This window comes from Danio rerio, chromosome 15 (genome assembly GCF_049306965.1).
Source record: "Danio rerio strain Tuebingen ecotype United States chromosome 15, GRCz12tu, whole genome shotgun sequence".
Lineage (NCBI taxonomy): Eukaryota > Metazoa > Chordata > Actinopteri > Cypriniformes > Danionidae > Danio > Danio rerio.
In genome coordinates, this window is record NC_133190.1 from 40,730,742 (window position 1) to 40,746,635 (window position 15,894).

Consider the following 15,894-nt stretch of genomic DNA (forward strand, 5'->3'; position numbering starts at 1 on the left):
TATATATATATATATATATATATATATCTTTTTTATTTAGATACATTGCACTTTAAACTGAGTACTTGTATCTTAATTAGTGATTAATTCATTCATTTTCTTGTCGGCTTAGTCCCTTTATTAATCCAGAGTCGCCACAGCGGAATGAACCGCCAACTTATACAGCACATTTTTACACAGCGGATGCCCTTCCAGCCGCAACTCATCTCTGGGAAACATCCACACACACACTCATACACTACAGACAATTTAGCCTACTCAATTCATCTGTACCGCATGTCTTTGGACTGTGGGGGAAACCAGAGCACCCGGAGGAAACCCATGCGAACGCAGGGAGAACATGCAAACTCCACACAGAAACGCCAACTGAGCTGAGGATCGAACCAGCGACCTTCTTGCTGTGAGGCAACAGCACTACCTACTGTGCCACTGCGTTGCCCTTAATTAGTGATAACTAGAATTTTTTTTTTATTTTATTATTAAAATATATCTCTGTTAAACAGCAAAAGGGAATTATTTGGAAAAAAAAAATCACAGGCTAATAGTTTTGCCTTTAACTGAATATATACGTACATACATATGTATTTGCATGCAGCACAATGCTTTCCTTACAAATGTTATGCAAAATAATAATTGATGCTCATAATGTATTCTTGAAATAATACTGGATCATTATAAATCAGAGGAACATAACCCTTTTTATACAAAAATCTGATATATGACATGCACGTATATATTTCACATATATAAAATTGTCATACATGTATGTGAAACATTTATTTAAAAAAAAATGTCAATCTCAAAAAACAAAATTTCTATTAAAAACTATATATTTTTATCTTGCTCTTACTTTTTTATGATTTTTTTGTATTATTAAAATTGCATTTAATATCTTCTCCCAAAGTATTAGTTTGGGTGTACTCATTTTTGAACTGTGGTCTGCTTTTTTTCATGACAATGCATAATCAGATGCAAAATAATTTTTGTATCCTAAATGTTTAATAAAGTGAAAATCAACACATCCTCAGTTATCATTTTGTATCTGTGTTTATTTAAATGACTTGCTTTAAAGCCTGGAGTCAGATTTAGTCTGTAATGATAAAAAAGTAACAGTGAATCACCAATCATGTGAACAGCCAATAATACATAGTGTGAGTCAAAATGATAGATTTTTAATTTATGCAAAAATCATTTGATAATTATATAGATCCTGTTCATTCATGACGATTTGTAAATTTCATTCTGTAATTTTTTCAAAACTTATATTTTGATTAGATGTATTGCTGAGAATGGAATTTGGACAGTATTTAAGGTGATTTTTATATTGTTTTAAACTCTTAGATTCCAGATTTTTAAAAATTGTTGTATCTCAGCTAAATTTGATCATATTCAAGCAAATCCTGCACCAATGGAAAGCTTTAAAATTTTTTCTTATTGTTGTATAGAATGTATAATTTAAGATATTTATAGAATTCTATTTGGTCCAATCCCAATTCTACCCCTTAACCCTTCCTCTTAAATCACAGCCAAGCTTGTGCTCCAATAGGTGGATGCTGTCCATATCACTTTATCCAAATCTGTTCATCATAACCCAGACAGCACACATACGTTGGGCCGACATCGGCCAAGGGTCAAAACGTCGGCCCCTTTAACTCTAACATCTATGGTGGGCCAAGCATACGCATGATAATTCAGTCGTGTGTTCTATTTTCTCAGCTTATCAAACGTCATCCCAACATCAGCCGGACAGTGTTTTCAATCATACTGTATGTCGACGTTGCGGCGACATATTGCCAATTAGCAAACGTTTCCTGAGCAACATCGAGCTGATGGAATTTTGAAAATTGGCACAACGTCAGCCCAATGTATGTGTGCTGTCTGGGAAATGACACATAAAACATTTGCACTTTGAACCAGCTAGAGTTGGCTTATTAGGAGTAACCACCAGACATTTATCTTTAGAAAAATAAAAAAGTTAATAAAAGTCTTCTTTTGAGACTTTAGTTTGGGTTGATGTTTAATTTTTTTTTCTCTTTTGTGTACATTTCAACACTATTAGGCAGCTATACTCTGTAAAATCCAACAGTCAACTTAAGCAAACTGTGTGTAGTTAACTCAAAATTTATCACATATAATCATTTGAAAAGAGTTTTGAACTCAGTGTTAAAGGTAATGAGTTAATTAAATACCTCATTACTTCAACTTAAATTGAGTAAGTTCACAGTACTAATATATATTAGTTTTTTTTTTTCACTCAAATGGTTTGTAGCAATCGGTTTTCTCAAACGGTTTGAGTTGCCGTAACATTGGGTTTTACAGTACAGCTGGTTTAAGTTCTCTTCATTTATTGGGTTTACTGTGCTCAAATCGCTTTGTTTACTCAAATGGTTTAAGTTCACAGTACTCATTTAGATTAGTTTTTGCACTTAAATGGTTTGTTGCAATCGGTTTCCTCAAACGGTTTGAGTTACCTTAACTTTTTTGAGTTTTAATGCACAAGCAGTTAAGTCATTCTTTTTAAAAATTACTTTTATTCGAAAAGTAAATGATTATAATAAACCAACTCATTGTATACAGTTTTAAAAATATTTTTTTCACTGATTGTTTAGAGTTAAATGTAAGTACTTTCATAATTTATATAGAGCAACATGGAGAATTGGAGACATGTTGATACTTTAGGGTTTAAGCATTTATTTCATTATGAATGAATGAATTCCATAGTTTGCTGTGCTTAATTCTAGATTGTTCCCCAATCATCGTGTTTGAGCAGGGAATGAAGAATGATAGAAGAGGAAAGAGGAAACAATGATAAATTTAAGCAAAAGACACTCTCACTTCTGAGTTTGGCAGTTTCTAATCGTTACATGGCACAGCTGAAGACAACTAAAACTTCCCTTTAGACTGGCGAAGATGCCCAGACTGGCATTTCCCTCCTGCATTGGACACAATATAGCTTGCTTTCAACATTTCAGCGGATTGGAGTAAAACTGCAATCATTTTGATTTGCGAGTATGACAGGACTTTTGTTACTTCATTTACTTTTCCAAGGTACAGTGTTTATTTTCCTTAACTTCTATATTTCTGTTCATTTATTCATTAAGTTGGTCACTTAGTTTTAAGTTTCAGTTCTTCCTTTAGACCAGCCAGTTTAACAGTAACTTTTGCCTCATTTAACACCTAACTTGCTGCCTTTTAATAGTTAGTATTGCAGTAGTTCAGTTTAGCTAATTAGGTAGGATAAGGAATGTTGAATATGTTATTTTTAATATATGTTATTAATAGTCTCTACTTCAATTTGTGACTGAATCGCCACTAATGATGTATATTATTTTTCTAATAATTTTCTGACATACTGTATCACTATGATTTCAGTTACTCAACAGATTCATGTTTAAAAATAAAACCAAATGAAAACAGATGAGATGTGTAACTATACACAGGAACTGTTTGAGGATACAAACCTGACAAATGTCTTGAATTACAACATCTGAACAGTGTCTTTATCTCTGATCACCGTAGAAGCAGAATAATTGACTCCTGTCCATTGAATTACACAGTGTGCAGCTCATGCATTCAATGGTGTCAGTTATTGCTTGCATAAGAAACAATATGTGTATAAAAGAACAGCAGAAATAAGTAACAGTTCAGAAAATTTCTCACACAGATACCAATAACATAAATACTGACAATATTAGTAGTAGAAGTAATAGTGATGATAAAAATATAACTTGTATTGCTAAACCATTAATGTTGTCCAATGTTTTGTCCAACAGCTGCTTTAGGATGGGAAGTGAGAATGCCAAAAGACATTCATGGTCTCCAAGGTTCCTGTCTGGTGATTCCATGTTCTTTCAGCTACACATTATACCCACCCAAAAACCCACGCAGAGTTGTGTGGTATCAGTGGGTTCCTGAAGGTTATCCTCTAGTTTATGATCCTTGGAATGCAAATGAAGTGATTGAGAAGTTCAGAGGAACAACAGATTTATATGGAAACTCAAGTTGGGATTGCAGTCTGCTGATCAGAAACCTGGAACAGTCCCACCATGGAGAGAAAATATACACATGGATTGACCCCGAAAATGTTGGATGGCGCACTTACAAATTTTATGACGTCACCTCTACAATTCTAGTGGATGGTAAGTCTGAAAACACATAGCTCTTCAAATTTGCTTGACTCCTTATCTAGTTATGCTACACTCATATTTATTGAAATAGATTTATTTGAAAAAACTATATGTGATTTGCATAAGAATTTTTTGACGACTAAATATGTTTTAAGAGAATGCGTATTTTAAATGACATTAGATAATAGTTTCTATTCAGCAAATATTTTAAGGAAAATGTTTAAAATATGTCTTCTGGAGGATCTTCTGGATCATTAATCAAACTAAAAGATTGTGGGTGACACTTTTTAGTTTTGTTATTTGCATGTTATTTGCGTAATAAATGTTCATTAAGAAACAAATATGATATGTTTTACACTCATTGGCCACTTTATTAGGTACACTTGTTCAAATGCTTTCTAACGTAAATTTCTAATCAGCCAATCACATGGGAGCAACGCAATGCATTTAGGCATGTAGATATTGCTGCAGTTCAAACTGAGCATCAGAAAAGGAAAGAAGGTTGATTTAAGTGACTTTGAACGTGGCGTGGTTATTGATGCCAGACGGGCTGGTCTTAGTATTTCAGAAACTGCTGTTCTACTGGGATTTTCACACACAACCATCTCTAGGGTTTACAGAGAATGGCCTGAAAAAGAGAGAATATCCAGTGAGCGGCAGTTCTGTGGTCGCAAATGCCTTGTTGATACCAGAGGTCAGAGGAGAATGGCCAAACTGGTTTGAGCTGATAGAAAGGCAACAGTAACTCAAATAACCACTCGTTACAACCGAGTTATGCAGAAGAGCATCTCTAAAGGCACAGCACATCAAACATTGTGGCTGATGGGCTACAGCAGCAGAAGACTACACCGGGTGCCACTCCTGTCAGCTAAGAACAGGAAGCTGAGGCTACAATTCGCACAGGCTCACCAAAATAGGACAATAAAAGATTGGGAAAACGTTGCCTGGTCTGATGAGCCTCGATTTCTGCTGCGACATTCGGATGGTAGGGTCAGAATTTGGTGTTAACAACATGAAAGCATAAATGAGTGATCACAAACTGCCAACTGATCATGCGGGGCCCCCCTGGGTACAGGCCTACATGACACATTTTCAGTGCCTAGTAATAGGGTACCCTTATGGCTTTTGTTGGCTTATTAATTACACTGAATATAGCACACACGATATATCGGATTTGGATTGGTGCCAACTGATTGATACCCGATCCAGCAAAAATATTCAGTATCGAACAAGTATCCAGATCGATGCATCCCTACTTGTAGCCATCAACAGTTCAGGCTGCTGGGGGTGGTGTAATGGTGTAGGGGAAATTTTATTGGTACACTTTGGTAACAATTAAGCATCATGTTAACACCACAGCCTACCTGAGTACTGATGCTGACTGTGTTGCCCTTTAAAAAGTTTCACTTTAATATATCTTCTTTAAATATTTTTCATGCATAGCCCTTTTATTAAACTGTGAAACTCATAATTATTGATTAATTCATCTATTTTGTTTGTATAAAGGAATACTTTTATTTTATGTTATAAGACACTTCATGTTTAGTCACTTCCTGTTAGTAGTGATGGTGAAATGAAGCTTTCTGAACCAGTGCTCGACTCAATTGTATTGGAAAAAGGTTCGTTACTCGAAGCTTTCTAAATCAGAGCTCGATGAGGACCTCTTCTAATTAAAGTGTGTTGCCATAATGTCTAATGTTCACAACTGACCAACTCATTCATGTAGTAATACAACAACAGCAATATAAACAAATTACTCAATTACTGTAGTTTTACACATAAGATATATTACATTACACCACTGATGACTGTAGTAACATCCAAGGTATTCAAAAGTTTATCATAGTACAACTTATCCTGCTCCAATCGGGGATCTAACCAGCGATTCCTATATGAGAGGCGAATGCTCTAGGAGGAGGCTATGTGAATGATGTGTATTGGCGACATTCACCAGCTGCTCTCTGTTAAACATAATGCTACGATATGCAGTGGTTTTCTTTAAAGATAGTTATAAAAAATACGCTAATTCACTTTAGTATGGTTCAAAACCTTTTTGCTATAAATTACTATTGTATTTTAGTTTAATAACTGGTGTGTGAGACAGGTGCAGTGCGTTGAAACAGTAGAAATGTATGTAATCGACGCCTAATCTCTTGCTATACACTTTACTAACCCATGAGGGTGTTTAAACCTTTGAATCAAAATTCGAAGCAGTTATGTGGGTTTAGGCGAAAATGAAGCTTCGGACGTCACTGATCACGTGATGATGGCAAAACGAATCAAGCTCCGGTACACTGCTTCACTGCGAGATATATTGTTTTTTTGATACATGCTTCGAAGCCTCGGCGCACAACGTCACATCACTACCTGTTAGTGTTCCTGGCTCTGTGTGAAAGCCATGTCAGACATGTGCTCTCTCGGACAAACTAAAGCATATGCTCAAAATCATCATAGAGGCAGTGCCGTAAGCTTATGTTTTGATCATTCAACATGTTAAAGACATTATGTCAGTGATTATTTTGTAAAAAAAAAAAAAAAAGAAGTTTGTTTACTATTGTAATCTCCGCCTTAAGAAGAACTGTAGTCTGTTTATGTTATGGTAACTTAAGTGCAAATATCAGTCAAAACACAGTTTCTGAGAATTGTTGTATTATTTTATTGCAATTTTTACCACAAATACTAGTAAGAAGAGTGACAGTAAACTATCAACCTTACTACGACTCTGACTCTGTTTATTGGCTATGATTTAAGTCGGTGTTTAGTCAGTTACAACATATTGCACGAGAACACTACACTGACCATGTCCATCCCCGTATGACCACAGTGTACCCATCTTCTGATGGCTACTTCCAGCAGGATAACACACCATGTCATGAAGTGCGAGTCATCTCAGACTGGTATCTTGAACCTGACAATGACTCACTGGACTCAAATGGCCTCCACAGTCACCAGATCTCAATCCAAAAGAGCACCTTTGGGATGTGGTGGATTTGGAAATTCGCATCATGGATGTGCAGTTGACAAATCTGCAGGAACTATGTGATGCTATCATGTCAATGAACCCAAATCTCAGAGGAATATTTCCAGTATCTTGTTGAATCTAAACGAAGGATTAAGGCAGTTCTGAAGGCAAAAAGGGGTCCAACTCCATATTACCATGTAGCTAATAAAGTAGTAAGTGAGTGTACTGTATATTGTACATTTAGTGTAGGTTTTCAGACATCCCAAGTTGGGAAAAGTCATTTCCGGGGGGATACAGAATTGATTTGCGTGAGGTAGCGGGATAGTGGGTGCCTGAAAAGGGGGGAAAGGTGTTGAGTAAGCGACGTATCTGAGTAGGGGGGGGGCGTGTGCGCGCGCGAGACGTGCCAAACGACGCAACATACCTGAAGAGCGAGGAGGGATGCGGTGGAGAGAGGGGTGTGCAACGTATTTAAGGACCGGGCAGAAGACGCGCGATTTCCGGGAGATTATCATTTATTTGCGGGCATCCGGGGGTTACTATGCAATTGAGGAAAACTCCCGCAACTTCCGAGAGACTTGGGATATCTGGGTTTTGCCATGCAGGGCCGGCCCGTAGCATAGGTAGTATAGGCAAATGCTAAGGGCGCTGTACATCCAGGGGGCGCCAGAAATTAGCGCGGTTAAGTTGGTTTTGTTCTTGATATTCCTGACACATTCAGTGATATACGGCAAAACCTCAAAAACCTCTTACCCTAAAAAGATCTAAAGTGTGTTTCCTACAAAAAGACAAATCTGGTTATGTTTCACAGCTGTCTTTCTTTCTTTTTTTTCGTTCGACATTATGACCACTGCTCTGTTTAGCCGGGAGAGCTCGTGCGGAGTGGAGCTCTCAGTAAGGAATCGTCGGAAAAGGGCTTATTTATTTATTTATTTATTTATTTATTTTTGCTCTGTCCTGCATGTTTTATTTTAAACACAACTAATTTTCTCTTAAATGAGCACAAACAGTTACTAAAGTAGTCGAATGCTTCATTCATTCATTCATTCATTTATATAGATCTGTGCATTCTTACATTAACATCTCTGTTATCAAACAAAACACAAAGAGATTCATTTGCTGCTCTTCACTAAATAACTATAGTAACTTTAATCAATATGCAAATACAATTAAAAGTGGAGTAGATTTCATAGCTTTATTTAATTTCTGTATAAGCCATTGTTTTTAATAGGTTAAACCTTTTTTTTATTGTCAATATTTTCTAATGGATGACATGTATTCTATCATTTGAAGCTATTTGTTGTCCCATATTTTTTACATCCCAGCGTTGACAGATATGGCATAACATTGCTAATCAATAAATAGGTATAGTGCTATCTTAACGTCAGCTAATGTTATAGAAGTGCATAGATGTTTTGGAAAATAGTAATAGTAATATAACTACCTACATCATTACTTCCTCAAGCAAATGTGTAAATATTAGATATATTCAGCAATAATGTTAATTACATTTTATTTTTATTTTATTTATCTGATGTTTTTCCAGCTTGTAGTAGTCGATCAAAAAGCTATTTAGTTTCTTATGACTATACACTAGCAGTGGAATTTACTGCGATGTGACGGGGCGCCACCTGAAATCTTGCCTAGGGCGCCAAATTGGTTTGGGCCGGGCCTGTTGCCATGCACTGTATATAGCCAGTGTTGCTGTTATGACATTAAAACAAAAATAAACAAATATCTAGTTATGCTACTACTGTGTTTACCTAACTTGTGGCATGTTTTACTATTTGTAGCACGTCCACAGCCACCCAGCATTAATATTTATGGAGGGGAAAGGCCCGGTGAAACTATTACAGTTGTGTGTTCAGCTTTCCACACGTGTCCATACAGCAAACCAAACCTCATTCTGAACGGCATTGAAGGATCTGACCAAATAGACAATGAGCACATTGAAGGCGGCCTGTGGAAAATCTCTCTGACACGTACAGGTGTCGCAAAAGCAGAAAGCTCAACTACTGAGTGTTCAGTAACCTATTATGGTGGCATAACAGTGGTGACTATGAAGGAGAAAACGGCACAAGGTAAGTGATCTATGCATGTATGGACATATATTTGAGTAATCACTGGCCTTTTGGTTTATAGTGATATTTTGAAGTGTACACTAATATTATTTTCCTATTGCTTTAGCAAGTGTCCTTAATGAGCAAGACCCAGCGCACTCTGAACTGAAGAATGTTGTGGTTCACATACTCGCTCCATTACTTGCTGTGTTCCTCCTTACTTGCATAATTGCTGGATTCATCATATACAAGAGGCGACAGCAGTAAGTCTTTTTGTGTTTGGTAATTTCTTGTTTAGAAATTGAGTTTAAATGTATTTCTTCTTTATTGAAGATTTGTAGCATGTCATTTTGTCATTATTTATTGTAGACAACCTCTTATTGGTGCACAAGAGTCGCATACACAACTTGAAGAGAGGTATGAATAACATATTCAATTCTTTAATTGTATTCTTATTAAAGGACTAGTCCACCCAAACATTTCATTCAGTCATTAATCACTCACCATAATCCCCTATAAGCAGCAATGATCCCAAGATGCTAGAAAAAGAACCAAATGTCTAGAAAAGGAACCAGAAACCTTCAGTGAACTTCAGTGGTTCACTAGTGATCTTACAAAGCTCCCAGAGAGCTGACAAAACTATAACTAGAACCTAAAGTTCATTGATAAACTTTGATGTTGGCTTGAGAAAGTCAAACGTTTATGGCATTGTTAGGTGGTTGCTAAGCAGTTGCTAAATGGCAATGCTTGTGTACATGTTTGATCAAATGCTAATACTTAGTAGGCATTTCTAGCATATGTTATTTCATTTAGATAATCATTCATAGCATGTAGCTAATCGTTATTAGCACTTGGCTTCCATTATCATTGTTACCATGCATAGTACACAGGAAGTCCCATTTGCTAGCATGAGTCAAACAAGCCAATGCCCAGGTCCCTACAATGTTCTGATGTAGAGATATTGCTATTTTTAAATGGTTGCTAGGTTATACTGTTTTATTGCTATGGGGACATTTGACAGGTTAGTGGTGATACATCAAAGCTTCTTGACAATATGAGTGATCTAAATCAACCCCGATGTTTATATGAGTGTCAAAAACTGGACTTGAACATTATGTATTCCTGGTGTTGGGTTGGGGTTGGAAGGGCATTTGCTGTGTAAAACAAATGCTGGATAAGTTGGCAGTTCATTCCGTTGTGGCGGCCCCTGATTAATAAAGGGACTAAGGGAATGAACATTATGTAAAAATGGCTTGCTGTATTTTTTTGAAAATACAATGCTTAATAAGTGTGAAGTTGATACATGCAAAAATGACTTGCCATATCAGTAAAAAATATGGAGTTTAAGTCAAAAATGGCTTGCCATATTTTGAGAAAAATAATGCTTAAAAATTATTTATTGGAAAACTATAAGTCTGATAAACCTTAAAGATATAGCAACAAAATCTACCGCATCTAAATACAGCTTTTGGCCAAATTTGGGGCTTGTATAATTTTTTTATATGCCCAGATTATAAAAATTTAATATTTAACATTTTTTATTAAAAAAATGATAAGTCTTACAGGCATGAGGAGATATAGCAACAATCTTGAATGCAGAAGGCACATTTTCACCACATTTGGGCCTTGTGGCATGAACGACCTAGGAGGAGATACGTTTGTTTTCAAGGACAGAGTAGTATAACAGTATGTTGGCTTTCTCAAGCCAACATAAATATGCTTACAGTATATCCCACATCAGATTGTTCGCGTGTGTGTATTATAGCCTGTACATCATTTTGCCATTAGAGTATTGCTAGTGCAACACACAATCGTCATATTGACATCGTTAACATGGCTCCTAATCTGATGCAGCTAAGAGACATAAGTGAACAAAGTCAATTTTACGAAATTGTTCATGTAGCTTTGTATGATTTCAGTTTAACCACTGAAGTCCACATGGAAGGTTTTTGACAGTGTTTTGGATTGGATTTGGGTCATGTTCTAGACTTTGAACGTATCGTGTCTATTGTTGTCTATGGAGGATGAGGGAGCTCTCAGATTTCATTTTTAGTGACTTACTTTGTGTTCTGATGATGAACGAATGTTTTAGGGGATTGAAATGAAGTGAGTGTGAGTAATTATAAAACAGAATTTCATTTTTGGGTGAACTAATGCTTTAATTCAGTTAACCCATTGATTCATGTTATCAGATTAAATTTTAAGATGTCTAAAAGATCTTTTCTCTGATGTAGGAGATCACACTGGAACACATTTTCAAGGTTTGAGTTTTTAGTTTTTTTAATGGAATTCTTTTTTGCATCTTTGTATTTGGTCCAGAGAGTAACCTTTAAATTTCTTTCCAGGAGATTTATTAGATCTGAAGGAAGAGCTGCTTGGAATAACAGGGGAAACAGGAGTGATACTAGGCAAGTACATCAATTAATAAATATTTTTTAGGTTTGATAAATAACTAAACTAGGTATACAATAGCATTGTTGCAAACTATTTATATGGGCTGATTTGAAACAAACAAATTAAATTTAGTAATGTTTAAGTTTGTTTAAATTCAGCCAAATGAATTGTTTGCAACTCCGTACCTTAAAAAAAGAATAAATCCAATAAATAGTTTTTAGTATAGTTTACTCTGTGACAGCACAAATTTGCACTAATGTCTCACCTCCAGTCGCTAATATAAACTCTGTTTAATGTAGACTGTACACTCTCTGTAATAAAGGTACACGAGCTGTCACTGGGGTGGTACCTTTTGAAAATATATAAATTTGTACTTAAAAGATTCATATTGCCTCAATGGTACATATTAGTATCTAAAAAGTACAAAAGTGTTCATCTTAAAAATTAATTATATATTTTTGAGGTACCTATATGCAGGCCCGGATTGGCTAATCGGGAGCACCAGGAGAATTCCAGGTGGGCCAGTCCGTTTTTTGGCCGCGAGGGCTGGTGTCCCTAGCTGCTTGCACTCTCAGCAGATAACAGTGCAATACTTATTTTTTATCCTGGACTCATCACCTTAACAGCGTCCTCTTGATCTAGTGGTTAGCACGTTGCGTTACGCGCTGCCAATCCGAGTTTGAACCTTACCAGGATATTTGTTTTTCATTTTTATTGTTGAGACATGTTACTTATGTAGGGGTACATAATTTTTGTGTGTGTGTGTGTGTGACGGCCGTTACAAAGGACTGGATATCTATAAAGAATTAATGGATGTGTTAGTGTCATTAGAAACTGAATTGGAAATAGCGTTATTTTAATATAGTCAGTCGTCAACTGAGGTGAGCTGAGGCTTGAAACTCCAGAGCTAAAAAGGAGTCCCACTCCGGCCCTGCCAATATGGCTCCTTCAAGTACAAATATGTACCTTTTCAAAAGGTACCACCCCAGTGACAGCTTGTGTACCTTTATTCCTGAGAGTGTACAGTAAATTTAATGATAGGTATTTTTCAATGCTGTGACAATTTTTATAAATTTTTAAGAATTTAGTGTATTTCAGAGAGTCACTGAATCAGTTCTACTACTAGTGAAGAGTGGTGCAAAAATAGACAAAGTAACTGTTATGGTATGTAATCATGTTGTTTTTACATTGGATTGAGACGTAACATTAGGTGAGTTTCTACTAGTGCTGGGTAAAAATAAGAGAAATCACAACAGACAGAAATGTGAAACTAAAACAACATTTTATGAAATAATGAATATATGAATTTAGAAATTTATTTAAATGACGAGTGAAATGAAAAACAGGAGTGCTGCCAAAACAAGAAAATAAATATAACAAAATCTAACTAAACTCCTACCCACTAAACTGACCAAAGAAAAACGTAGAAGCAAAACCGTAATCTTCAGCGTATGTTACGCTCAACTAAAGTTCTTAACTATTCAAAGCATAATTACAGGTGTAGCAACTCCATAATCTAACTAACACAAAAGACTAATCTACTCAGAATTACTAGAGTTCTCGTAAAGTACACACCAGGCACGTGCACACATAGGGCTCAACCTGTGCAGTGCATATACCCTTTATAGTCTTGGATAGAAAGTGCCCTTCCAAAATGAGCTGAAGTGCCCTAGTGACAGTAGGTAGTGCTGTCGCCTCACAGCAAGAAGGTCGCTGGTTCGAACCTCGGCTCAGTTGGCGTTTTTGTGTGGAGTTTGCATGTTCTCCCTGCCTTCGCGTGGGTTTCCTCCGGGTGCTCCGTTTTCCCTCACACTCCAAAGACATGTGGTACAGGTGAATTGGGTAGGCTAAATTGTCCGTAGTGTATGAGTGTGTGTGTGAATGTGTGTGTGGATGTTTCCCAGAGATTGGTTGCAGCTGGAAGGGCATCCGCTGTGTAAAAACTTGCTGGATAAGTTGGCGGTTCATTCCGCTGTGGCGACCCCGCATTCATAAAGGGACTAAGCCGACAAGAAAATGAATTAATGAATGAATATTTGGCACTGCCTAAATTCTTTCTTTTTTTTTCTGACAGAACGAAGGTATGCGCTGTATCAGAAAACAAGCCTTTCTCCAAACCTCGTATGCCATCACCAAAGAGGTACAGTGCATTTGAGACATTTGTTATATTGAGTCTATATTGACACAATGTGATTTACCACTTCAACAACTGCTGCCATGATGAATGCATATATTTGTTTTGTTTATTAACCATCCATTACAGTGAGCAAAGACCAATCTCAGTAAGTATATTACTTATTCCTATTATTAATAAATTGTGGGAAATATATTTAGATACGGTGCTTTTAAATGCAATATGTCCTAATATTTATTTTTTTCTTAAAATATTTAGGGTCATGATTATGAGGCTGAATACACCGTTGTAGATGATCTTGGCATGTATGGAAACATCCTATAATAATGCAAAAAAAGAGGATTCAGCACATTTGTTTTAACTCAATAGATATATAAATGCACTGTTTGTGTTGAGATGTATTTTTTTAGTAAGTCAAGATGCTTAATACTCACATTGTTTTGTTAACGCTGTTTCTTCTTTTTGCTGCACCCACTTCGAATGTTATCACTCGATTAAATGGGCATTATCAATGGTTATCAGCTGATAAATATGGGCCAGGTAGGCTCAAAAGGCTGGTATCATCCATCCATGTGGTTAATCAGCTATACTGCACACTAATAGAGAATACTCCAGATCTGTTTTATATTACTGTGACGGTTGGCAAAGCGGTAGATGTTAATAAACTGCAGTTAATGGGAAATTTAATAAATAATACAAATAATTCTCATGGTTAATCAGCTATACTAATAGGGAAGACTCCAGATCTGTTTTTACATTACTGTGATGGTTGGGTTGGGGTAGGTGGTAGATGTTAATAAAATACTATTAATTGGAAATGTAATAAATCTATAGCTGCTATATAAATTAATCTTGTTACATTCTGGCCACAGCTGTATGTGATCTATAGCTGAATAACCATGTGGATGGATGATAACAGCTTTCTGAGTCTACCCTACTGGCCCATACTGTATATATCAACTGATAACCACTGATCGATTATTTAGTTGAGGAATAATATTCGAACTTTTCAACTTTCTATAAATCAAATGCAATTAAATGTGCTCAGCATCTTTATATTTTTGTTTTTTCAAGATGTAAAAAAAAAAAAAAAAAAAAAAACAGAATTTAATACATGTGTTTTATTGCAAAGCGGTCTACATTTGAAGGATTAACATATTAAGGAAGATTGTTCAACATTTTAAGATCTAATACAAAGATAAAGGTAAACACTCGGGGTAATAGTGAAAATTGCCTAAAAATACATTTAAAAAGTGAAAAGTAATGCTGTTAAGCAATATCACATGAGCAAGGATGCTCTTTTTTCATCCTTGTCTGCTGTTGAGGATGTTTCAATCCTTATGGGATGATTTTGAGTCTTAATTTGGCCACACATTTCTAATTTTCAGCAACTTCAATGATTTTTGGTGAAATATCTTATTTTGACATATTTTTTCTAAAATGCTTTGATACTTTATCAAATTCAACAATACATTATGGGCAAATTGACTACCCTTTCGTTATGGTGGTGGCTGTTTTTGCCCCTTTGATTTCCATTATAATGACATTTTTTTAATTTCAAAGCCATACATCACACCATATAATCATACATTCTTGATTGCTGCTGGTTTCACCTGTTGGGAAGAGGTAACATTTTTTGTTTTAACTTTTTTATAAAAAGCTTAGTTTCTGACATCTATAAAGAGAGTAGTGTGTGTACGAGAGTGTAAGAGAGACCTTTGCACACTTATCTTAATATGAGTGAGAAAATCAAAACAAGCCCCTCAGCTCTCAGAACATGGTAAACAGAAACTGTACTTATAGTATGCACGCACACTGTAATCTGCTGTTTTACTCCATTAAACTCCATATAAAAGGCAGAAACTTCTTTGCACAGACCTATCTAAAGGTTTAATTCTTCCAAATAAACAGTCAAAATTACATATTTTATGTCTTTTCAACTGGGAAATCTAGCAACAATCAAGAAAGCATGAGTATATGCTGTCATGGCTTTGCAAAAAAAAAAAAAAAAAGTCATTATAATAGAAGTAAACGGGGCAAAAACAGCCATGAGAATAATGAAAGGGTAGTCAGTTTGAACGATATACAAGGGTTAATATCATATTGCATGCCTAAAAAAAATGAAAAAGAACTTTGTTAACCTCTTGTAATGCTTCCCTATCCTGAGCCCAATCCATGGAAAATGACATACTTAAACTCGTTTTTTTTTTCACAACC

The 15,894-nt window shown here is 35.8% G+C and overlaps 1 protein-coding gene across 3 annotated transcripts; it reads left to right on the top strand.

Moving 5' to 3' along the window:
* Nucleotides 1-839: 839 nt before the first annotated feature.
* si:ch73-380l3.3 lies at nt 840-14,714 on the top strand. Of its 3 annotated transcripts, XM_073923974.1 has the most exons (11): nt 840-1,312; nt 2,742-3,048; nt 3,774-4,139; nt 8,883-9,170; nt 9,277-9,412; nt 9,519-9,566; nt 11,384-11,410; nt 11,495-11,557; nt 13,618-13,683; nt 13,807-13,825; nt 13,936-14,714. In XM_073923974.1, the coding sequence occupies exons 2-11, from the start codon at nt 3,012-3,014 to the stop codon at nt 13,999-14,001; spliced, it is 1,116 nt and encodes a 371-aa protein (XP_073780075.1). In that variant the 5' UTR covers nt 840-1,312; nt 2,742-3,011; the 3' UTR covers nt 14,002-14,714. The 3 variants fall into 3 exon arrangements, with proteins under 3 accessions (XP_073780075.1, XP_073780073.1, XP_073780076.1); XM_073923972.1 differs by lacking the exon at nt 840-1,312 and having other exon boundaries at nt 1,729-3,048; XM_073923975.1 differs by lacking the exon at nt 840-1,312 and having other exon boundaries at nt 1,729-3,048; nt 13,951-14,714.
* The last annotated feature ends 1,180 nt before the right edge of the window (nt 14,715-15,894 follow it).

Excerpts from the sequence above, each read along its gene's own strand:
- si:ch73-380l3.3 (XM_073923974.1), top strand. The coding sequence starts at position 3,012 with ATGACAGGACTTTTGTTACTTCATTTACTTTTCCAAG. Across the intron at positions 3,049-3,773 it reads ACTTCATTTACTTTTCCAAG|CTGCTTTAGGATGGGAAGTG; the intron begins GTACAGTGTTTA and ends TTTGTCCAACAG. Across the intron at positions 9,567-11,383 it reads CATACACAACTTGAAGAGAG|GAGATCACACTGGAACACAT; the intron begins GTATGAATAACA and ends TCTCTGATGTAG.